This window comes from Macaca nemestrina, chromosome 11 (genome assembly GCF_043159975.1).
Source record: "Macaca nemestrina isolate mMacNem1 chromosome 11, mMacNem.hap1, whole genome shotgun sequence".
Lineage (NCBI taxonomy): Eukaryota > Metazoa > Chordata > Mammalia > Primates > Cercopithecidae > Macaca > Macaca nemestrina.
This window is the reverse complement of record NC_092135.1, coordinates 131,717,208-131,743,944: the sequence shown is the minus strand read 5'-3', so window position 1 is coordinate 131,743,944 and position 26,737 is coordinate 131,717,208. Positions and strand designations below refer to the sequence as shown.

The 26,737-nt window shown below is 38.2% G+C and overlaps 1 protein-coding gene and 1 pseudogene across 1 annotated transcript in view; both read right to left on the bottom strand.

The window, feature by feature from the left end:
* Positions 1-3,179, bottom strand: part of LOC105473888 (UDP-glucuronosyltransferase 1-6) — a 136,843-nt gene extending 133,664 nt beyond the window's left edge. Inside the window, exon 1 of the mRNA XM_024790279.2 lies at positions 2,310-3,179. Within this exon, the coding sequence (XP_024646047.2) occupies positions 2,310-3,164 (855 nt within the window). The 5' untranslated portion in view covers positions 3,165-3,179. The remainder of the gene's footprint in view (positions 1-2,309) is intronic.
* Positions 3,180-12,064: 8,885 nt separating this feature from the next.
* On the bottom strand, positions 12,065-22,690 carry LOC105473889 (UDP-glucuronosyltransferase 1A8 pseudogene; annotated as a pseudogene).
* Between the last annotated feature and the right edge of the window lie 4,047 nt (positions 22,691-26,737).

The window sequence follows — 26,737 nt, the reverse complement described above, 5'->3', positions numbered from 1 at the left end:
CAAGAGCTGAAAGCCATGCCTCACTTGAAAGGCCTAAAACTATAGTCTTCCTGTTTTTCACATTATTTCACTTTCCCATGAGTTGGCTGAAAAGTCAATTTTTTACCAAACGGCTGCCAATCTGTGAGAGATACAACTGTGTTACAAAGTCTACTGAACCTTGTAAGAAGCCAGAACAATAGTCAAACTTGCATGGTTCATTGCTAAAAAAGTAATAGATAAGGGATCATAAACAATTCATGAAAATTCATATTATGAAAAACGTATGCATGGATTTCAAATTTCTTTGCACCAAACAAACTTTTGCTAACTTGTTAAAACATGTCTGAATAGGATCTAGTTTGAGGCACTAAGAAGGATAAGACATCAGTTGGAAAAAAAGCCCCCATCAGAACAACATGAATTCTGCAACAATTGAAGCAATAGCATAAATTTATGCCGAAATACGAGTGGAAGAATGCTGAAATCATTGATGCTTTAAAAAAAAGTTAATGGAGAAAATGGCCCAAAGAAATTTGCAGTTTATAAATGAGTAATTCCTTTTAAGAAGGGACAAGACAAGGTTAAAAATAAAGTCTACACCAGCAGACCATCCCTCTCAATTTGCAAGGAAACAATCTTGCTCATGTTCTAACTGAAGAAGACTGACAATTAACAGCAGAAACAATAGCCAACACAATAGATATCTCAATCAGGACAGTTTACACAATTCTGACAAAAATTTCAGCTGAACAAATTTTCTACTTCATGGGTGCCAAAACCGTTGCAGCCACATCAGCTGCAAACAAGAACAGACCTTTCACAGGAAATTATAAACAAGTGGGATCAAGACCTTAGCCGGGCGTAGTGGCTCACACCTGTAATCCCAGAACTTTGGGAGGCCAAGGCAGGCAGATCACCTGAAGTCATGAGTTCAAGACTAGCCTGACCAACATGGAGAAACCCCAGCTCTACTAAAAATACAAAATTAGCCAGGTGTGGTGGTGTGTGCCTGTAATCCCAGCTACTCAAGAGGCTGAGGCAGGAGAATCGCTTGAACCCAGGAGGTGGAGGTTGCAGTGAGCTGAGATCACACCATTGCACTCCAGCCTCGGCAACAAGAGTGAAACTCTGTCTCAAAAAAAACAAAACAAAACAAAAAAAAACCTTGAAGTCTCTCTTCAAAGATTGTAACAGAAGATGAAACATAGATTTACCAATACTATCTGAAGACAAAGCTCAATCAAAGGAATGGCTACCAAGAGATGAAAGTAGTCCACTCAAATCAAAAGCAGACTGGACAAGACCAAACCTCATAGTAACAATTTTTTGGCTGGCTAAAGGCATTCTGCTTTATACTTTCTTCACAGTCAAAGAAAGATAACATCTGCTTATTATTATTGTTTTGAAGAAGTTAGCCAAATCTTTAGCAGAAAAATACCTGGGAAAGCTTGTGCCTATGTTGGATCCAAAGTAAAGACTTTTATGCAATTATTAAAATAACCGGGGCCTATTGTGGGAAGGGAAGGGAAGGGATGGCATTGGGAGTTATACCTGATGTAAATGACGAGTTGATGGGTGCTGACGAGTTGATGGGTGCAGCACACCAACATGGCACATGTATACATATGTAACAAACCTGTACGTTGTGCACATGTACCCTAGAACTTAAAGTATAATAAAAATAAATAAATAAATAAATAAATATTAAAATATAAAATAAAATAACATATCAAATCTGTAAAGATGTTTCTGGTTTATTGGCAAGTAAAAATGCTTAGTAAAGAACAACATGTACAGCCTGATAGTTGATTTAATTTTCATAAAATAAGTGTAAATATTTACATATATGCTTATATATAATTTCAACAAATGGAAACAGATGCATACAAAACCGCAAAGAACATTTTCCTGCAGCAGGTAGTGCAGGATTAGCTAAAAATGAAATTTTCATTTCTTATTGTGCTTTTAAATATTTTTCCAAAAATACTAAAAAAGTCATAATTGCTTGGAAGGCTTAGATAGGAGGATCACTCGAGCCCAAAAGTTTGAGTCTAGCCAGGGCACCATAGCAATACCCTGTTTCAAAAAAAAAAAAAATGCAGTGGAAATTATAAACAATTAACTAATTGTATATACATACATATTAACGAGGCCGTTACATCAAAGTTGCTAACCAACAAGCATATGCGTGGCACAAAATAATTTTTTACACAGAAAAGAAATTTTAGACGCAACAAACACAAATGTCGAATCCCAGTTCAGTAAAGAATCTTTTTAAATATTCGAAGCCAGAATACTTTTAATGTGCTAAAGGAGCAATGACTTACCTTAGGCACTGGCTTTCCCTGATGGCAGTTGATACCACCAATGAAGACCATGTTGGGCATCACGGGTTTGGGAGGGTCCAAAACAAAGTCCGTTCGCAACAACCAAATTGATGTATGGTTGTAGAGATCATATTCCGTGACAGGTGTTTGGAGAATTTCAGAGGCGATTTCTAGGGCACTTTTGAAAAAATACTTGCAAAATAAATGTTCCTCCAAGTGCATGACATGGTTCCGTACTCTCTCCTTGAAAGTCATGGCATCTGAGAACCCTAAGAGTTCTCTGGGTACATAGGAAAGAGGAGCAGGGCACTGTGCACCTTCTTCAAGATAGTGGCAAAATATTCCCCTGGCAAAGACCACAGAGGGGAGGGAGAAATATTTGGCAACAATTAAGCCACAGACATCAAAAGGATCCAGAAACACCGCATCAAAAGAACTCTCCTTTAAGTATTCTACTAACTTTTGGTCATTAAACAAACTCCTGCAATGTGAAAAAAGTAAATCAAAAAAACCAGTGGATGAACTCATTACCAGAGAAAATATACTTTGTATTTGTGCTTTCCACTGAGCCTGGGCAAAAGCCATGAACTCCCGGTCCAGATCCTCCAGAGTGTATGAGGTTGCATAAGTCTTCACTGTGCAATTCAGTGATCTTCCCAGCTGCCAACTCACCTCTGGCATGACTACGACCACCTCATGCCCCCTGAGGATAAGTTTCTCCACCACCAACTGCATGGTGAACCAGTGGCTCCCATCCATGGGCACTACCAGCAGCTTCCCTGCCTCAGCAAAACCACAGGTCAGCAGTAGACACAGACATAAAGGAACGGGGCTGATGCACCGTGTGTGAGCCATCAGAGAACTGCAGCCAGAGCCAGCAGCTGGAATTCTAAGCTGCTATGATACAGTAGGCGGAAGAAGTACAGGCACAAAACCTGACCCCAATAGAGGGCGTGTATTTATCATTTCATAATCACACTCACTGCCAATGATTTACTCATAAGAACAATAATACATGAGTATCATTTGCTGAGATACCTACTTGTATGATTTAGAGACAAGAGTACATTATGGTCTCTTCCTTGGAGGGAGAGCATGCCCTGAGCTGCAATGTGACTTTAGAAACAGAATTATTAAGCAATGCTTTTGGACCTTGAAGATTCAGAAACATAAAGGGAAAGTCAATTTGAATAAAGCTAATATTTTTGGAATTTATCCCAAAGCAAAATTTAGATTTTGACTTTAGCCAAGGAAATACTCTCTGTCCAGAAAGAAATTGGCATCCTATGTGCCAAGGAAAGACAGCAAGGCCCTTAGCACTGACCTCCCAACTGGCAAGAAACTGGGGCTCACCTGCGTCTCTGCAATACATAATCATTGCTAGTTGTCTTCTTCCATATCCAAACCCTGAGAGGCCTCTGAAATGCTGAAATGAGATTGACAACCCTGCCTCCATGGACCATACCAAGGACTTGATGGAAAGTGACCTTCGCCTATTTTAATAGCTTCCCTCAGATACATCACATGCAGTGGGGAGTCGCTGGCCCAGTCCTTGTGTGAGTACTCTGCTGCGCTGCCTCTCAGTGACTGCCCAACTTCCATATTCTAAACACGCCATCACTCCAGTGCCCGCCTTCAGGAAAATATGTACTTGTCTCCCTCAGTCTGCTGAGCACTCCTGGAGGTCAGAGGTGATGTCATCTTTGTGTTTTCACCCTCCTTTCACAGTAGCCATGCTATGCCTTTCATGCAGTTAGTATGTTTGTCCCCTCCATATATCATGGTCAAATATACTATCAGTGTTAGAGGTGAAGCATGGTGGGAGATGTTTGGGTAGTGGGCATGGATCCCTCATGAATAGTTTGGCACTGTCCTTCCAATAGTGAGTGATTTCTCATGAGATTTGATTGCTTAACAGTATATGACAGCACATGTATCCCAGAACTTTTTTTTTTCTTTTTTTTTTTTGAGACAGAGTTTCGCTCTGTCACCCAGGCTGGAGTGCAGTGGCGGGATCTCAGCTCACTGCAAGCTCCGCCTCCCGGGTTCATGCCATTCTCCTGCCTCAGCCTCTCGAGTAGCTGGAACTACAGGCGCCTGCCACCTCGCCCGGCTAGTTTTTTGTATTTTTTAGTAGAGATGGGGTTTCACGTGTTAGCCAGGATGGTCTCGATCTCCTGACCTTGTGATCCGCCCATCTCAGCCTCCCAAAGTGCTGGGATTACAGGCTTGAGCCACCGCGCCCTATCCCAGAACTCTTAAAGTATAATTTTTTAAAAATGTGACAAAAACCCTCTTTAGGATATTATCCAGGAGAACTTTCCCAGCCAAGCTAGAGAGGCCAACATCCAAATTCAGGAAACACAGAGAACACCATAAAGATACTCCTCGAGAAAAGCAACCCCAACACATAATCATCAGATTCACCAAGGTTGAAATGAAAGAAAAATGTTAAGGGCAGTCAGAGAGAAAGGTCTGGTTACCCACAAAAGGAAGTCCATCAGACTAACAGTGGATCTCTCTGCAGAAACCCAACAAGCCAGAAGACAGTAGGGGCAAATACTCAACATTCCTAAAGGAAAGAATTTTCAATCCAGAATTTCATATCCAGTCAAACTAAGCTTCATAAGTGAAGGAGAAATAAAATCCTTTACAGACAAGCAAATGCTGAGAGATTTTGTCACCACCAGGCCTGCCTTACAAGAGCTCCTGAAGGAAGCACTAAATATGGAAAGGAAAAACCAGTACCAGCTACTGCAAAAACATACCCAATTATAAGGACAATCAGCACTATAAAGAAACTGCATCAGCTAATAGGCAAAATAAACAGCTAGTATCATAATGATAGGATCAAGTTCACATATAATAATATTAATCTTAAATGTAAATGGGCTAAATGCCCCAATTAAAAGACACAGACTGGCAAATTGGATAAACAGTCAAGACCCAACAGTGTGCTGTGTTCAGAAAACCCATTTCACGTGCAAAGACATACATAGGCTCAAAATAAAGGGATAGAGGAATATTTACCAAGCAAATGGAAAGCAAAAAAAGCAGGGGTTGCAATCCTAGTCTCTCATAAAACAGACTTTAAACCAACACAGATCAAAAAAAGACAAAGAAGGGCATTATATAATGGTAAAGGAAAGGGATCAATGTAACAAGAAGAGCTAACCATCCTAAATATATATGCACCCAATACAGGAACACCCATAAAGCAAGTTCTTAGAGACCCACAAAGAGACTTAGGCTCCCATACAATAATAGTGGGAGACTTTAACACCCCACTGTCAATATTAGACAGATCAACGACACAGAAAATTAACAAGGAAAAGCAGGACTTGAACTCAACTCTGGACCAAGCAAACCTAGTAGACATCTATAGAACTTTCCAGCCCAAATCAACAGAATATACATTCTTCTCAGCACCACATTGCACTTATTCTAAAATTGACCACATAACTGGAAGTAAAACACTCCTCAGCAAATGCAGAAGAACGGATATCATAACAAACAGTCTCTTAGATCACAGTGCAAACAAATTAGAACTCAGGATTGAGAAATTTACTCAAAACTGCACAACTACATGGAAACTGAACAACCTGCTCCTGAATAACTACTGGGTAAATATTGAAATTAAGGCAGAAATAAATACGTTCTTTGAAACCAATGAGAACAAAGACACAACATACCAGAATCTCTGGGACACAGCTGAAGCTGTGTTTAGAGGGAAATTTATAGCACTAAATGCCCACAGGAGAAAGCAGGAAAGATCTAACATCAAAACCCTAACATCACAATTAAAAGAACTAGAGAAGCAAGAGCAAACAAATTCAAAAGCTAGCAGAAGACAAGAAATAACTAAGATCAGAGCAGAACTGGAGGAGATAGAGACAGAAAAACCCTTCAAAAAACCAATGAATCCAGGAGTTGGTTTTTTGAAAAGATTAACAAAATTGATAGACCACTAGCCAGACTAATGAAGAAGAAAAGAGAGAAGAATCAATAGACACAATAAAAAATGATAAAGGGGATATCACCACCGACCCCACAGAAATACAAACTACCATCAGAGAATACTATAAACACCTCTACACAAATAAACTAGAAATTCTAGGAGAAATGGATAAATTCCTGGACACATACAGCCTCCCAAGACGAAACCAGGAAGAATTCAAACCCCTGAATAGACCAATAACAGGTTTTGAAATTGAGGCAGTAATTAATTGCCTATCCACTGAAAAAAGCCCAGACCAGGTGGATTCATAGCAGAATTCTACCAGAGGTACAAAGAGGACCTGATACCATTCCTTCGGAAACTATTCCAAATAACAGAAAAAGAGGGACTCCTCCATAACTCATTTTATGAGGCCAGCATCATCCTGATACCAAAACCTGGCAGAGACACAACAAAAAAGGAAAATTTCAGGCCAATATCCCTGATGAACATCGATGGCAAATATCCTCAATAAAGTACTGGCAAACTGAGTCTGCTAGTACATCAAAAAGCTTATCCACCATGATCAAGTCAGCTACATATCTGGGATGCAAGGCTGGTCCAACATAGACAAATCAATAAACGTAATCCATCACATAAACAGAACCAATGACAAAAACCACATGATTATCTCAATTTAGATGCAGAAAAGGCCTTCGATAAAATTCAACAGCACTTCATGCCAAAAATTCTCAACAAACTAGGTATTGATGGAACATATCTCAAAATAATAAGAGCTATTTATAACAAACCCACAGTCAATATCATACTGAATGGGCAAAAGCTGGAAGCATTCCCTTTGAAAACCAGCACAAGACAAGGATGCCCTCTCTCACCACTCCTATTCAACATAGTATTGGAAGTTCTGGCCAGGACAATCAGGCAAGAGAAAGAAATATAGGGTATTCAAATAGGAAGAGAGGAAGTCCAATTGTCTCTGTTTGCAAATGACATGATTGTATATTTAGAAAATCCCATCATCTCAGTACAAAATCTTCTTAAGCTGATAAGCAACTTCAGAAAAGTCTCAGGATACAAAATCAATGTGCAAAAATCACAAGCATTCCTATACAGTAGTAATAGAAAAACAGAGAGCCAAATCATGAGTAAACTTCCATTCACAATTGCTACAAACAGAATAAAATACCTAGGAATACAACTTACAAGCGATGGGAAGGACCTCTTCAAGATGAACTACAAACCACTGCTCAAGGAAACAAGAGAGGACACAAACAAAGGGAAAAACATTCCATGTTCATGGATAGGAAGACTCAATATCATGAAAATGGTCATACTGCCCAAGGTAATTTATACATTCAATGCTATCCCATCAAGCTACCATTGACTTTCCTCACAGAATTAGAAAAAACTACTTTAAATTTCATATGGAACTAAAAAAGAGCCTGCATAGCTAAGACAATCCTAAGCAAAAAGAACAAAGCTGGAGGCATCACGCTGCCTGACTTCAAGCTATACTACAAGGCTACAGTAACCAAAACCGCATGGTACTGGTACCCAAACAGATTTATAGATCAATGGAACAGAACAGAGGCCTCAGAAATTATACCACACATCTACAACCATCTGATCTTTGACATACCTGACAAAAACAAGCAATGGGGAAAGGATTCCCTATTTAATAAATGGTGTTGGGAAAACTGGTTAGCGATATGCAGAAAACTGAATCTGGACCCCTTCCTTACACCTTACACAAAAATTAACTCAAGATGGATTAAAGACTTAAACGTAAGACCTAAAACCATGAAAACTCTAGAAAAAAACCTAGGCAATACCATTCAGGACGTAGGCATGGGCAAAGACTTCATAACTAAAACATCAAAAGCAATGGCAACAATAGCCAAAATTAAGAAATGGGATCTAATTAAACTAAAGAGCTTCTGCACAGCAAAAGAAACTATCATCAGACTGAACAGGCAACCTACACAATGGGAGAAAAATTTTGCAATCTATCCATCTGATAAAGGGCTAATATCCAGAATTTGCAAGGAACTTAAATTTACAAGAAAAAAACAACCCCATCAAAAAGTGGGTGAAGGATATGAACAGACACTTCACAAAAGAAGACATTTATACAACCAACAAACATATCAAAACAGCTCATCATCACTGGTCATTAGAGAAATGCAAATCAAAACGACAATGAGATACCATCTCATGCCAGTTAGAATGGCGATCATTAAAACTCAGGAAAGAACAGATGCTGGAGAGGATGTGGAGAAATAGGAACGTTTTTACATTGTCGGTAGGAGTTCAACCATTCTGGAAGACAGTGTGGCGATTCCTCAAGGATCTAGAACCAGAGATACCATTTGATCCAGCAATCCTATTACTGGGTATATACCCAAAGGATTATAAATCATTCTACTACAAAGCACATGCACATGTATTTTATTGCAGCACTATTCACAATAGCAAAGACTTGGAACCAATGCAAATGACCATCAATGATAGAGTGGATAAAGAAAATGTGGCACATATACACCATGGAATACTATGCAGCCATAAAAAAGGATGAGTTCATGTCCTTTGCCGGGACATGGATGAAGTTGGAAACTATCATTCTCAGCAAACTAACACAAGAACAGAGAACCAAACACTGCATGTTCTCATGCACAGTGGGAGTTGGACAATGAGAACACATGGATGCAGAGAGGGGAACATCACACAATCACACACTGGGGCCTGTTGCAAGGTGAGGGCCTAGGGGATGGACAGCATTAGGAGAAATACCTAATGTAGATGACGGGTTGATGGGTGCGGCAAACCACCATGGCATGTGTATACCTATGTAACAAACCTACACATTCTGCACATGTATCCCAGACCTTACAGTATTAAAAAAAAAAAAAAAAAAGAGTTTCAGAGCAGGAAAAAAAAAAAAAAGTATGCACCACCATGGCACATGTTTACCTATGTAACAAACCTGAAAATCTTCCACGTGTACCCCAGAAATAAAAATAAAAATTAAAAAGAAAAGTACGTGCCATCTCCCCCATTTCTCTCTTGCTCTTGCTCTTGCTATGTGACATGCCAGCTCCCCATCACCTTCTGTCATGATTGTAAGCTTCCTGAGGCCTCACCTGAAGCAGATGCTAGCACCATGTTTCGTGTAAAGACTGCAAAACTGTGAACCAATTAAACCTCTTTTCTTTATAAATTACCCAGCCTCGGCTATCCTTTATAGCAATCCAAGCAAACAAATACAGCCTTGCACAAAGAAAATCAACCGAAATATTTGTTGCATTGGACAGAATTATATTCTGCAGGTTTTCTTGATACCTTCATGGACGAGCTAAGCAGTGTGTGTCAGGTAACACCTTAAAGAACATTTAGTGAGAGATTCTGCAGACAACCTCGGGGTATAATCCTTGTGCGAGCACAAGATGGCTCCTTTCAGGACACCCTGTTACTAGACATTTGCTTAGTCTCCTTTTCTTTTGGTGTCTGGGGCACTTGTAGATGACTGTCCTTGAAAAACAAACATGACGGTGAGTGATCTACCTTCCCTGGAGGCTTACTTCCGAGCAGAAATCAATGAAATGGAAAATATATTCAAAACATAGACGAAATTAATGAAACCAAAGCTGGTTTGTTGAGAAAATTAATGAAGCCAAAGCTGGTTTGCTGAGATCAATTAATTTAGTAAAGCTCTAGCCACCTTGATCTAAAAAAAATGAGAGAAGAAATAAATTATCGATATCAGGAATGAGAGAGGTGGTATCACCATAGATTCTACAGATATTAAAATGTTAAGAGAATATCATGAACAAGTTTATGCCAAAAAAAGTCTGCAACTTAGATGGAATGGACACATTTTGTTAAAGATACAAACTGCTAGACTTTTCACAAAAATAAATGCATAACCCCAACAGAAGTAACCTGCATCTTTTTTTTTTTTTTTTTTTGAGATGGAGTCTCACTCTGTCGCCCAGGCTGGAGTGCAGTGGCCAGATCTCAGCTCACTGCAAGCTCTGCCTCCCGGGTTTACACCATTCTCCTGCCTCAGCCTCCTGAGTAGCTGGGACTCAAGACGCCCGCCACCTCGCCCAGCTAGTTTTTTGTATTTTTTAGTAGAGATGGGGTTTCACCGTGTTAGCCAGGTTGATCTGCTGACCTCGTGATCTGCCCATCTCGGCCTCCCAAAGTGCTGGGATTACAGGCTTGAGCCACCACACCCTGCTGTATCCTGTATATTTTAAATTTAATTTAGATTTGTAATTCACACCTTCCCTCACAAAACAAAGCTCAGATGACATCACTGATGAATCCGGCAAACATTGAAGAATAAATAATACCAATTATTCACAAACTGGTTCTAAAAACTGAAGCCTACAGGATTTCCTAATTCATTTGACGAGACCAGCATTATCACAGTACCAAAACCAGATAAAGACATTATAAGATAGGAAAATTACAGACCCTCATGAGCTTAGATGCAAAAATTTTAAACAAAATATTGGCAAGTCAACTTCTGTAATATTTTAAAATAGGTACTACACAAAAAGATTATACACCATAACCAAGTGGTGTTTATCCGAGGAATGCAAGGCTGGTTTGACATTAGAAAATTAGTCGAGGTTGTGCCACCATGTTCATAGCAGCATAACTCACAACAGCCAAGAAGTGGAAACAACCCAAGCAAAAATGTAGTGTAGGTATACAGAATGAAATATTATTCAGCCTTAGAAAGGAAGAAAATTCTGACATATGCTAACATGAATGAACCTTAAGGATATTGTGCAGAGTGAACTAAGCTAATCACAAAATGACAAATGCTGTATGATTCTACTTAAATGAAGTATCTAAAATAGTCAAATTCGTAGAATAAAAGAGTGAAATGATGGTTGGCAAGGGCTGAGAGGAGGGGAGAATGGAGAATTATATTTTAATGGGTCCAAAGTTTCAGTTTGGGAAGATGAAGAGAGTTCTGGAGATGAATGGTGGTATTGGTTGCACAGCAATGTGAATGTACTCAATACTGAACTGTGTACCTAAAGTGATGAAGATGATTCATTTTATGCTATGTGTATTTCACCATAATTAATGATAAAATAAATAATTTTATAAATCAATTAAAGTAACATACCACATAAATAAACTAAAAAAGTATAAGCATATAATTATCTCAATAGGTATGGAAAAAGTGTTTGACAAAAATCCAAAATCCACATGTGATAAAAAATTCTCAAAAAACTCAGGAAAAAAAAGAGGAGTATCTTAAACTAATGAAGGGCATCTTGGAGGAACCCACAGCTAACATCATCCTTAATGGTGAAAGACTGAATGCTCCACTCCTCAAGTCAAACACACGCCGAGGACGGGGGCCCTCCCCACTTCTACTCAACATTGTTCTTCAGGTTCCAGCCAGTGCAGTCAAGGAAGAAAAAGAAGGAAAGAGTATCTAGATTGTAAAGAAAAAAATAAAAAGGTCTCATTCACAGACAACATGTTTATGTATGTAGGAATAATAACAAACTCTACAAAAATCTCCTAGAACAAATACATTAAGTTTAGCATGGTTGCAAGATACAATACTTAAAAATTAATCTTATTTCTATATACAGTTGACATTGAACAGTAGGGTTTTGAACTGTGTGGATCCACTTATATGCAGATTTTTATAGATAAATATATTGCAAACTTTTTTATAGATAGATTTTTATTTATTTTATTTTATAATCTAAAAAAACAGATTTTTATAGATAAATATATTGCAAAGAAACTTCCAACAGTTTGAAAAAACGTACATATAAACCACATAAACTAGAAATATCTAAAAAATTTTTAAAGGTAGGTATGCCATTAATGCATAAAGCATGTGTAGATACTACTCTATTTTATTATTTATTACTTTAAAATATGCACAAATCTATAAAAAATTATTAAAACACACGCAAACACTTCCAGACTGTACAGTGCATCATTAGCACTGGAAAGAAATACAAACAAATGTATAGATGCAGCATTAAATCTTAACTGCACAAAATTACCTATAGTATATACTACACTACTGTAATAATTTTGTAGCTACCTCCTGTTGCTCTTCCAGTGAGCTGAAGTGTGGGTTAAATGCATGTGATATAACACTTATACTCTCTGAGCATTTCATCTCTCCAATAAATTGCATGTCAGAGTAAAAGTGATCTCTCATGGCTCTACTGTATTTTTCATCATGTTTAGTGCAATATTGTAAACCTTGAATACCATCATGGGACTACAGAGCACCACTAATGATACTGGAATTACTCCCAAGAAGCAAAGAATTACCAAAAAAGTCAAATTGCTTGATTGGTACCATAGACTGAGCTCTACCATGGTGATTGCCTGCCATTTCAAAATAAATGAAGCTAGACAAGGACCACTGGAAAAAAAAGAAAGAAAGAAGGAAAGAAGGAAGGGAGGGAGGGAGGGAGAGAGGGAGGGAGGGAGATTCATGAAGACATTGCTGCAGCAATGCCAGCAGGAGTCAAACCTTGCATTTTTTTCTGAAATACCTTTTGTCTCATATTGAAAATGCAGCTTTAATGTGAGTGTAGCATTGCTATAAGAAAGTCTTATTTATAGATGCCATTGTGATTTGAGAAAAGCAAAGTCATTATATGACAACTTAAAGCAAAAAAGAGGTGAAGAATCCAAAATTGGAGAATTTAATGGCGGCAAAGGATGGTTTGCTAGTTTTTTGTCAAGATAACAGAAGCAGCTTCTGCCAAGCAAAAGGAGACAAATGAGTTCCCAGACGCCACGAAGAAAATTATTGAGGAGGAAGGATATCTGCCTGAACAGGTTTTTTAATGCAGATGACAGTGCCCTATTGTGGAAAAAACAAAAACAAAAACAAGATGACACAAAAGACATTTATTAGCGAGGAAGTAAACCAAGCACCAGAATGCAAGGCTGAAAGGGATAGGCTAACTCTACTGTTTTATGTAAACACAGTCAAGTTTACACTCAGGACTGACCTCATGTGTAGAACTGCCCACCCTTAAGCCTTGAGGGGACAAGATCGACACCCACTGACAGATTTTTGGTTGTACAACAAGAAGGCCTACACATCAAGAACATTTTTTCTGGATTGGTTCCATCAATGCTTTGTCCCTGAAGGCAGAAAATGTATTGCCAGTAAGGAACTGTCTTTTAAAGTTCTTTTGATATTGGACAATGCCCCTACTCACCCAGAACCCATGAGTTCAACACGGAAGGTGTCAAAGTGGTCTACCTGCTTCCAAACCCAACATCTCTAATTCAGTCTCTCAATCAGGGGTCATAAGGAACTTTAGAACTCATTACGCACACTTTTTTATGGAAAAGATTGTCAATACTATGGAAGAGAATCTGGATAGAGAATGTCATGAAAGTCCAGAAGGATTACACCATTGAAAATGCCATTGTTGTTACAGAAAGAGCTGTGAAAGCCACCAAGCCCCAAACAATACATTTCTTCTGGAGAAAACTGTGTCCAGATGTTGCACATGACTTCACAGGATTTATGACAGAGCCAATCAAGGAAGTCATGAAAGGGATTGTGTATTAAGCAACAAAATGTGGGGGATAAGGTGTTTCAAAATATGAATCTTGGAGAAATTCAAGAGTCAATAGACACTACACTCGAGGAATTAATAGAGGACCTGATGGAGATGAGTGCTTTCCAATAAGTACTTGATGAGAAAGAAGATGTAGAAGCAGCAGTGCCAGAAAAAAAAAAAAAAAAATGGCTTTACACAATATAAGCCTCATAGAAAGGCTTCCAATTATTTAAGACTGCTATTGACTTCTATTACAACATGAACCTTTCTATGATATGGGCACTGAAACCAAAGCAAGTGGGGAAGAAGGATTAGTACTGTATAAAAGCATTTTTAAATAAATCAAAGAGAAAAAAATAGACAGCAATTACGATGTATTTCCATAAGGTTACACCAAGTGCACCTGCCTCTCCTGCCTCCCCTTCCACCTCTTCTACCTCTTCTGCTTCTGCCACCCTGAGACAGCAAGACCAACATCTACTCCTCCTCCTCCTCCTCCTCCTCCACAGACCACTCAATGGAAGATGATGAAGACGGAGACCTTTTTGATGATTCACTTCCGCTCATACATATTCAACTTTTATTTTAGATTCAAGAGTACATACGCAGGTTACCTGAGTATATTGCGTGATGCTGACGTTTGGGGCATGATTGCTCCCATCACCCAAGTACTGAACATAGTACCCAATAGTTTTTCAACTCCTGCACCCCTTCCTCTCCCCTTTAGAGTCCATAGTGTCTATTGTTGCCATCTTTATGCCCATGAGTACCCACTGTTTGGCTCCCACTTCTAAGTGAGAACACATGGTATTTGGTGTTCTGTGTCTGTGTATATTTCCTTAGGATAATGACCTCCAGCTGCATCCATGTTGTTACAAAGAACATGATTTCATTCTTTTTTTATGACTGCATATTCCATGGTGTATATGTTCCACGTTTTCTTCATCTAAGCCACTGTTGACGAGCACCTAGGTTGATTTCATGTCTTTTCTATTCTGAATAGAGATGCAATGAACATACCAGTGCATGTGTTTCTTGGTAAAATGATTTTATATATATATAAAACTTCTATTTTATTGGTGGTGTCTATTGACTTCTTTGCGAAATCTCCAAACTACTTCCCACAGGGGATGAACTAATTTGCATTCCCACCACCAACAGTGTACAACTGGTCCCCTTTCTCAGCAGCTTCGCAAGCATCTACTGTTTCTTGACTTTTTAATAATAGCCATTCTAACTGGTGTGAGATGATATCTCATTGTGGTTTTGACTTTCATTTCTCTGATGATTAGTGATACTGGGCATTTTTTCATATGTTATGTTTTTAAATAACATTTTCTTTTCTCTAGCTTTCTTTATTGTAATAATATAAGATATAATACTAACAACATTCAAAATATGTGTTAATTGACTGTTTATGCTACTGGTAAGGCTTTTGGTAAATAGTTGGCTGTTAGTAGTTATGTTTTTGGAGAATCAAAAGATCTGTGTGGATTTTTTGCTTCAGCGGGTTGGTCCGCTTCATTCCCATATTGTTCAGGGGTCAACTATACTAGCAATGAACAATTAAAAATTGGAATAAAAATATCACTTAAATAGCATCAAAAACATGAAACACTTAGGAATATATCTGACAAAAAATGTGAAAGACTGTACACTGAAAATTACAGAACACTGATGAGGGACTTAAATAGATATGTTAATGAATTGGAAAACTCAAAATTGATAAGATGTTGTTTCTCCCCAGTTGATCTATAAATTCAATACAATCCCAATCAAACCAAACTAAAAAACTTATTCTAAAATCCATACGGTCATGTAGCAGACCTACAATAGCAAAAACAATTTGAAAAAAATTGGTAACACTACCTCATTTCAAGATTATCACAAAGCTACAGTAATCAAATATTTCACAAATATTTCAGTGGAGCAGAACACAAAGTCTAGAAATACATGCACAGATGTATGAACAGCCAAGTTTTTACAAAGGTACAAGCAATGCATTGGAGAACAGGCCACTCTTTTCTACACGCAAGAAAACAAGAAAAGACCTCTGTGTCTTCCTACCAAAAACCTATAACCCCAGTTTAACCATGATAAAAATGTCAAACACACACTGAGGAACATTCTACAGGACACCTGACCAGGACTGCTCAAAACTGCCCAAGTCACCAAAAACAGGGGAAGTCTGAGAAACCGTCACAGACTGGAAGAGACTAAGGAGACATGATGACTACATTTCAGGTGGTATCAATGGGATCCCATAAAAGAACAGTGATATTAAGTAAAAATCAATGAAATCTGAAGGAAACAGACTTTAGCTCATCATAACGTGTCAATATTGGTGAATGAGTTGCGATGGATGTGCCATAGAAACATAAGATATAACAATGGGGAAACTGGACACAGGATAGATAAGAATTCTCTAAACTATTTGTTGCAACCTTGCTACAAACCTCTATTTATTCTACAATGAAGTATTTGTAAGGAAAGTCACTCAACAGACTGTGAGAAAATATTTGCGGGACCCATGTGGATGCACATGGTGAAGGATTCATCAGAGGCATGGTGGGAGACGGCTGGATGATCTCTGCAAATGGTCTGGAGTCTGATGCTGGACCTGAAGGACCCCAGGGTGGGTCTTCCATTGAAGAGACTATTCTGTCCCATTTGAATGATCTTGACACACTTGTCAAAATTTGACACCTTGTCAATTGGCCAAGAATATATGGGTTTATTTCTGAATTCTCCATTTTATTCCATTGATCTATATGGAAAGATGTTGTTCCAGAAAATGGGGGAAATTTAATTATGGACTGGAAATGAGATAATATTAAAGAATTTTTATTGCCTTAGATATGATAATGATATTGTGGCTATGTAACAAATGTTTCTTATTTTTCGTATTTAATTAAGTATTCAGTGATGGAATGACATGCCAAGAATTTCTTTTTAAAATGACACAAACTGGGGGTTGAAAGGTAATGTCTAGCAAGATGGCATTCACAATTACTACAAAGAGAATAAAATACCTAAGAATACAACTTACAACGGGTATGAAGACCTCTTCAAGGAGAACTACAAACCACTGCTCAACAAAATAAGAGGACACAAACAAATGGAAGAACATTCCATGCTCATGGATATGAAGAATCAATATCGTAAAAATGGCCATGCTGCCCGAGGTAATTTATAGATTCAATGCTATCCCATCAAGCTACCATTGACTTTCTTCATAGAATTAGAAAAAACTACTTTAAATTTCATATGGAACTAAAAAAGAGCCTGCATAGCCAAGACAATCCTAAGCAACAAGAACAAAGCTGGAGGCATCACGCTACCTGACTTCAAACTATACTACAAGGCTACAGTAACCAAAACAGCATGGTACTGGTGCCCAAACAGATATATAGACCAATGGAACAGAATGGAGGCCTCAGGAATAACACCACACATCCCCAACCTTCTGATCTTTGACAAACCTGACAAAAACAAGAAAAGGGGGAAAGATTCCCTATTTAATAAATGGTGTTGGGAAAACTGGCTAGCCATATGTAGAAAGCTGAAACTGGATCCCTTCCTTACACCTTATAGAAAAATTAACTCAAGATGGATTAAAGACTTAAATGTAAGACCTAAAACCATAAAAACCCTTGAAGAAAACCTAGGCAATACCATTCAGGACATAGGCACGGGCAAAGACTTCATGACTAAAACACCAAAAGCAATGGCAACAAAAGCCAAAATTGACAAATGTGATCTAATTAAACCAAAGAGCTTCTGCACAGCAAAAGAAACTATCATCAGACTGAACAGGCAACCTACACAATGGGAGAACATTTTTGCAATCAATCCACCTGGCAAAGGGCTAATAGCCAGAATCTACAAAGAAGTCAAACAAATTTACAAGAAAAAAAACAACCCATTCAAAAGTGGGCAAAGGATATGAACAGACACTTCTCAAAAGAAGACATTTATGCAGCAAACAGACATATGAAAAAATGTTCATCATCACTGGTCATCACAGAAATGCACATCAAAACCACAATGAGATACCATCTCATGCCAGTTAGAATGGCGATCATTAAAAAGTCAGGAAACAACAGATGCTGGAGGGGATGTGGAGAAATAGGAACGCTTTTACTCCGTTGGTGGGAGTGTAAATTAGTTCAACCATTGTGGAAGACAATGTGGCAATTCCTCAAGGATCTAGAACTAGAAATACCATTTGACCCAGCGATCTCATTACTGGGTATATACCCAAAGGATTATAAATCATGGTACTATAAAGACACATGCACACATATGTTTATTGCAGCACTATTCACAATAGCAAAGACTTGGAACCAACCCAAATGTCCACCAATGATAGACTGGATAAAGAAGATGTGGCACATACACACCATGGAATACTATGCAGCCATAAAAAGGATGAGTTCATGTCCTTTGCAGGGACATGGATGAAGCTGGAAACTATCATTCTCAGCAAACTATCACAAGGACAGAAAACCAAACAGCGTATATTCTCACTCATAAGTAGGAATTGAACAATGAGAACACATGGACACAGGGAACATCACACACCAGGGCCTGTCAGGGGGTGGGGGGCTGGGGAAGGGATAGCATTAGGAGAAATACCTAATGGAAATGACGAGTTGATGGGTGCAGCAAACCAACATGGCACATGTATACCTATGTAACAAACCTGCACATTGTGCACATGTACCCTAGAACTTAAAGTATAATAAAAAAGATTGACACAAATTTCTCTTTTAAAAAAGTTTTCTTTAAAGACAGGAAAAAAGGGATAGATGAAATCAGTTCAGCAAAATAGTGAAAATTATTTAACCTAAGATTGATATACGGGTGGTCATGACACTAAGTCTCTCTTTTGTGTGTGTTGAACACTTTGAAAATAAAAACTTGAAGTAAACAATTTTAGCGGGAGGCCTTAGTCTTGTCCACCAAAAGCTAACTTTGAATTTGGATCTTGAACTGGAGCCAGAAACTTAGAGCAATGGGGGAAGCACAGATCTTTTCTTGCTCTGTAACCATATCCCATCCCCAGGTCTGCAGAGCTGAACCTACCATGGATGGTATAGACGGAGCCTGAATTCTTTTCACCTAAAACCAGTCATCAATTCTGTTGGAACTAACCAAAAATTCAAAGAGACTAGGAGTGACTTCCTCTTTTTCTCATTAAAACTATTTCAATGTTCTGCTGAATTGTTTACACATCATTAATCAACACACACATTAGAACGCTGAAATGCAAAAGAACAACCATACCAAATTATATAGTTTAAAAGTTTGTCCCCTCCAAATCTCATGTTGAAATTTGATCCCTGACGTTCGAGATGGGGTCATCTGCCATCCTTGTTAAAGTATTTAATTACATCCCTGGATGTAATTCTCCCGGATAGGCTCAAGGAGATTTTGTTACAGGAGACCTTCAAGAAAATCCCCTGTGCAGGGTCTGGGACACCGCACACAAACACACCTGCATATACACAAACACGTACATGTGCAAACACGTACTCTATCATTAAGTAATGCTCCCTTCTCATCAGACAGATGAGACTCAGACTCGAATCCTGTTTCCCAACAAGATGTAACCAACTGCATGCTTTTCCCAGACACATCCTGGCCTCTGAAACAAGGAAAGAGCAATATGCAGTGTCCATCCTTCTTTCAACGACAGTCGACTTTTACTTTTGTGGTTGGGCCACATCCAAGGCTCTTGACAGAAAGCCCTCTTTCAGATCTGAATTCCTCTGTGAGAATTCTGCTGGATTTACGGATATAATCATAAATATATACATTAATATACATAACCCTCTGCAACTATAAAAACTTTCATACATGTATATTCTTTAATAGATATATAAACACATTTATTTCTTATCTCATAAAAGATTTATAATCAAAATAAATGAAACCATATAGAGTTTAATGTTTCATTTTTTATGTATATCTCCCTATCATAGGTGATATAAAATCATATATAGGGTTTTATATCTCTAAAGGCCTCTGGGTGACCCTGTGAGCCATAATGAACTCAGTGTGGGTTCAGGAAGTGGCAGAGCCTCACCCTCAGCCACAGATGTGGTGTGTAGGCAACACATGGATGGTGTTTGGTACTGTAATTAATGGAGGATAAAGAGGAGAAAAGTGCTTTGATAAGTCCAACCTCTTAAGAGTCCTTCAACTTGCATCTCCTCGCCCGGTCTGGCCAAGAACTGAAAGTCATGCCTAATTTTGAAAGGCCTACAACTGTAGTCTTCCTGCTTTTTAGAAAGAGCATTATTTCACTTTCCCATGAGTAGGCTGAAAGGTCACTCTTTTACCAAACATCTGCCAATGACAGATATGACTGTGTTACAAAGTCTACTGAACATTGTAAGCAGCCACAGCAATAGACAAAAATGTATACTCCATCCCTAATAAAATAATATAATGAGATGAGACACCAAGTGATTCATCTGGATTTAGCAACTGTGCATTTGCCAGAATCTTATTCTGGTATTTTTCAAGGATTTTTCAGTCAAAAGTGACCGAATTCCTATTTAAACTGGCTACTCTAACAATATTACTCAGTAATGTTTTGGAAGTATATGCTCCAGCAAAGCAAAAGAAGCAGTATAAATATCAGAGAAGGGAATTACTTGCAGATGGTAGGGTATATTGTACATCTAATGCATACTAAAAAATAATTAAAAAAGTTAGTAATGTTGCTGGATACAAGATACATGTGCAAAAACCCCAATAGTCAGTTAAATGTAGAAATGGAAAATTTGCCCTGTAAAAAAATAGTTTCAAAAATAATAAAATGCCAAGGAATAAATGTTAATAACAAACATAAAATGCTTATATAGTGAAAAATTTTATTTAGGTATATAAAACAAGATCTGAATAAATAGTGAGACTTACATATTCCTGAACAGGATGACTTAATAGTAAAAAGATGCCAATCCTTCTCAACTCAGGAAAACCCTATAACCCTACATGTAAGACTCTAGTCTACTAAGATAAAAGCAAGAATATAGAAAAATATTCACATAAGGAAATTATTAAAGAGTGTTTACATGGCCTTATTCATAAAAGCAAAAAATGCAAAATGCCTAAAGATATATCAATACTAATTGGTTAAAAAAAACTACATAGCATCCAAAGTAAAGACTATTAAACGAACTTGTCAAATCTGTCTGTATTTGTCTATAAAGGAATCTATTATTTATTGGCAAATGAAAAATGCAAGGTAAAGAAATATATGTCTAACCTAATACAAGATTTTATTTTAACAAAATAGGTATGAGAATTTACATTAGATATTGCGTATAACTAAAATGCTTTTTTTTTTTTAATGAAAAGAATGTACACAAAACTGCTAAAAGCATTTCCTCTAGGGGTCACAAAAATTAGCAATAAAGGGAAGTTTCATTTCTTACTGTGGTTTTTGGTGCTTTTCTAAACACAGTACTCAAAAACGTAGGCTGAATAGGACCTATAATTTTTAAATTATATATACACAACTGAAACACTTTTTTAATGAAAAGAATGTATGCAAAACTGCTAAGAGCATTTGCTCTCAGGGGTCACATAGAAATTGCAAAAAAGAGAAGTTCCATTTCTTACTGCGGTTGTTGGTACTTTTCTAAACATAGTACTCAAAAATGTAGGCTGAATATGATGTATAATTTTTAAATTATATATACACACTTTCAAGAAGGGCAGTTTTATAAAATTTGATAACTGACAAGTACATGAATTGGCACAAAATAATTTGTTAAACTGGAAAGAAATTTGAAATGCAACAAACCAAAATGTCAAATCACAGTTCAGTAAGGAATCTTTTTTTAATTTACAAAGCCAGATTATTCTTAATGTGCTAAAGGAGAGATGACTTACCATAGGCAATGGCTTTCCCTGATGGCAGTTGATACCACCAATGAAGACCATGTTGGGCATCACGGGTTTGGGATAGTCCAAAACAAAGTCCGTTCGCAACAACCAAATTGATGTGTGGCTGTAGAGATCATATTCCGTGACAGGTGTTTGGAGAATTTCAGAGGCTATTTCTAGGGCATTTTTGAAAAAATACTTGCAAAATAAATGTTCCTCCAAGTGCATGACATGGTTCCATACTCTCTCCTTGAAAGTCATGGCATCTGAGAACCCTAAGAGAATTCTGGGGACATAGGAAAGAGGAGCAGGGCACTGTGCACCTTCTTCAAGATAGTGGCAAGCTATTCCCCTGGCAAAGACCACAGAGGGGAGGGAGAAATATTTGGCAACAATTAAGCCACAGGCATCAAAAGGATCCAGAAATACCGCATCAAAAGAACTCTCCTTTAAGTATTCTACCAATTTTTGGTCATTAAACAAACTCCTGCAATGCGAAAAAAATAAATCAAAAAAACCATTGGATGAACTCAGAAATAGAGAAAAGAAACTTCGTAATTGTACTTTCCATTGAGCATGGGCGAAAGTCATGAATTCCCGGTCCAGATCCTCCAGAGTGTATGAGGTAGAATAAGTCTTCACTGTGCAATTCAGTGATCTTCCCAGTTGCCAACTCACCTCTGGCATGACTACCACCACCTCATGCCCCCTGAGGATAAGCTTCTCCACCACCGACTGCATGGTGAACCAGTGGCTCCCATCCATGGGCACTACCAGCAGCTTCCCTGCCTCAGCAAATCCACAGGTCAGCAGCAGAGAAACACATAGGAAAACAGGGCTGGTCCACCGTGTGCGAGCCATCAGAGAACTGCAGCCCGAGCCAGCAGCTGGGTTTCTAATCTCCTATGATACAGTAGGCGGAAGAAGTACAGGCACAAAACCTGACCTCAATAGAGGGTGTGTATTTATCCTTTCATAAAAAAAAAAAAAAATCATACTCACTGCCAATGATTTACTCCTAAGAACAAGAATATATGAGTATCATTTGTTGAGATACCTACTTGTATGTTTTCCAGACAAGACTATCTTATGGTCTCTGCCTTGGACAGATCATGCCCAGTGCTGCAATGTGAGTTTAGAAACAGAATTACTAAGCAATGCTTTTGGACCTTGAAAATTCAGAAAGATAAAGTGAAAGTAAATTTGAATAAAGCTAATATTTTTGGAATATATCCCAAAACAAAATTCAGATTTTAACTTTAACCAACCAAATACTCTCTGTCCAGAAAGAAATTGGCATCCTATGTGTCAAGGATTTCCTTAAGATAGTAAGGCCCTCAACACTGACCTCCCAACTGGCAAGAAATTGGGGCTCACGCACATCTCTGAAATACATAATCATTGCTGGTTGTCTTCTTCCGTATCCAAACCCTAAGAGGCCTCTGAAATGCCGAAATCAGATTGACAATCCTGCCTCCATGGACCACACCAGGGACTTGATGGAAAGTGACCATTGCCTATTTTAATGACTTTCCTCAGATACATCACATGCAGTGGGGAGTTGCTGGCCCAGTCCCTGAGCAAGCACTCTGCTGGGCTGCCTCTCTGTGACTGCTCTACTTTCACATTCTAAACATGCCATCACTCCAGTGCCCTCCTTCAGGAAAATATGTACTTGTCTCCCTCAGTCTACTGAGCACTCCCTGAGGTCAGTGGCGATGTCATCTTTGTGTTTTCACCCTCCTTTCACAGAACCCATGCTATGCCTTTGATATAGTTTGTATGTTTGTCCCCTCCATATATCATGGTCAACTATAATCCCCAGTGTTGAAGGTAAAGCATGGTGGGAGGTGTTTGGATCATGGGCGTGGATCCCTCATGAATGGCTTGGCACTGTCCTCCCAATAGTGAGTGATTTCTCACGAGATCTGGTTATTTAAAAGTATGTACCAAAAACACTCTTTAGGATATTATCCAGGAGAACTTCCCCAACCTAGCAAAACTGGCCAACATTCAAATTCAGGAAACACAGAGAACACCACAAAGATACTCCTCGAGAAGAGCAACACCAAGACACAGAATTGTCAGATTCATCAAGGTTAAAATGAAGGAAAAAATGTGAAGGGCAGCCAGAGAAAGGTCTGGTTACCCACAAAGGGAAGCCCATCAGACTAAAAGCAGATATCTCTGCAGAAACCCCACAAGCCAGAAGACACTGGGGGCCAATATTCAACATTCTTAAAGAAAAGAATTTTCAATCCAGAATTTCATATCCAGCCAAACTAAGCTTCATAAGCGAAGGAGAAATAAAATCCTTTACAGACAAGCAAATGCTGAAAGATTTTGTCACCACCAGGCCTGCCTTACAAGAGCTCCTGAAGGAAGCACTAAATACGGAAAGTAAAAATGGTTATCAGTCACTGCAAAAACATATCAAATTTAAAGGACAATTGACACTATAAAAAAACTGCATCAACTAATGGGCAATATAACCAGCTAGCATCATAATGACAGGATCAAAGTCACACATAATAATATTAACGTTAAATGTAAATGGGCTAAATAACCCAGTTAAAAGACACACACTGGCAAATTGGATAAACAGTCAAGACCCATCAGTGTGCTGTACTCAGGAGACCCATCTCACATGCAAGACACTCATTGGCTCAAAATAAAGGGATGGAGGAATATTTACCAAGCAAATGGAAAGAAAAAAAAAAAGCAGGGGTTGTAATCCTAGTCTCTGATAAAACAGACTTTAAAATAACAAAGATCAAAAAGGACAAGGAAGGGCATTACATAATGGTAAAGAGATCAATGCAACAAGAACAGCTACCCATCCTAAATATATATGCACCCAATACAGGAGCACCTAGATTCATAAAGCAACTTTTTACAGACCTACAAAGAGACTTAGGCTCCCATACAATAATAGTGGGAGACTTTAACACCCCACTGTCAATATTAGACAGATCAATGAGACAGAAAAGTAGCAAGGATATTCAGGTAGCTCTGGATCAAGTAGACCTAATAGACATCTACAGAATTATCCACCCCAAATCAACAGAATATACATTCTTCTTGGCCCCACATCGCACTTATTCTAAAATCGACCACATAATTGGAAGTAAAACACTCCTCAGAAAATGAAAAAGAACGAAAATCATAAACAGTCTCTCAGACCACAGTGCAATCAAATTAGAACTCAGGATTAAGAAACTCACTCATAACCGCACAACTACATGGAAACTGAACAACTTGCTCCTGAATAACTACTGGGTAAATATTGAAATTAAGAAGGAAATAAATAAGTTCTTTGAAACCAATGAGAACAAAGACACAACATACCAGAATCTTTGGGACACAGCTAAATCAGTGTTTAGAGGGAAATTTGTAGCACTAAAATGCCCACAGGAGATAGCAGGAAAGATCTAAAATCAAAACCCTAACAACACAATTAAAAGAACTAGAGAAGCAAGAGCAAATAAATTCAAAAGCTAGCAGAAGACAAGAAATAACTAAGATCAGAGCAGAACTGAAGGAGATAGAGACACACAATACTCTTCAAAAAATGTTTGAATCCAGGAGCTGGTTTTTTGAAAGATTAAAAAAATAGATAGACCACTAGCCAGACTAATAAAGAAGAAAAGAGAGAAGAATCAATAGCACAATAAAAAATGATAAAAGGGAGATCACCGCTGATCCCACAGAAATAAACTACCACCAGAGAATACTATAAACACATCTACACAAATAAACTAGAAATTCTAGGAGAAATGGATAAATTCCTGGACACATACAGCCTCCCAAGGCTAAACCAGGAAGAAGTCGAATCCCTGAATAGACCAATAACAGGTTCTGAAATTGGGGCAGTAATTAATTGCCTACCAACCAAAAAAAGCCCAGGACCAGATGGATTCACAGTGGAATTCTACCAGAGGTACAAAAAGGAGCTGGTACCACTCCTTCTGAAACTATTCCAATCAATACAAAAAGAGGGAATCCTCCCTAACTCATTTAATGAGGCCAGCATCATCCTGATACCAAAACCTGGCAAAGACAAAACAACAACAAAAAATTTCAGGCAAATATCCCTGATTAGCATTGATGGTGAAAATCCTTAATAAAATACTGCCAAACCAAATCCAGGAGCACATCAAAAAGCTTATCCACCATGATGAAGTTGGCTTCATCCCTGGGATGCAAGGCTGGTCCAACATACACAAATCAATAAACGTAATCCATCACATAAACAGAACCAATGACAAAAACCACATGATTATCTCAATAGATGCAGAAAAGATATTCAAAAAAATTCAACAGCCCTTCCTGCTCAAACCTCTCAAACTAGGTATTGATGGAACATATCTCAGAATAATAAGAGTTGTTTATGACAAACCCACAGCCAATATCATACTGAATGGGCAAAAGCTGGAAGCATTCCCTTTGAAAATCAGCATAAGACAAGGATGCCCTCTCTCACCACTCCTATTCAACATAGTATTGGAAGTTCTGGCCAAGGCAGTCAGGTAAGAGGAAGAAATATAGGGTATTCAAATAGGAAGAGAGGAAGTCAAATTGTCTCTGTTTGCAGATGACATGATTGTATATTTAGAAAACCCCATCATCTCAGTCCAAAATCTCCTTAAGCTGATAAGCAACTTCAGAAAAGTCTCAGGATACAAAAATCAATGTGCAAAAATCACAAGCATTCCTATACACCAATAGTAGAAAAACAGAGAGCCCAATCATCAGTAAACTCCCATTCACAATTGCTACAAACAATAAAATACCTAGGAATACAACTTACAAGGGATAGGAAGGACCTCTTCAAGGAGAACTACAAACCACTGCTCAAGGAAACAAGAGAGGACACAAAAAAATTGAAAAACATTCCATGCTCATGGATAGGAAGAATTAATAGCGTGAAGATGGTCATACTGTCCAAGGTAATTTATACATTCAGTGCTATCCCCATCAAGCTA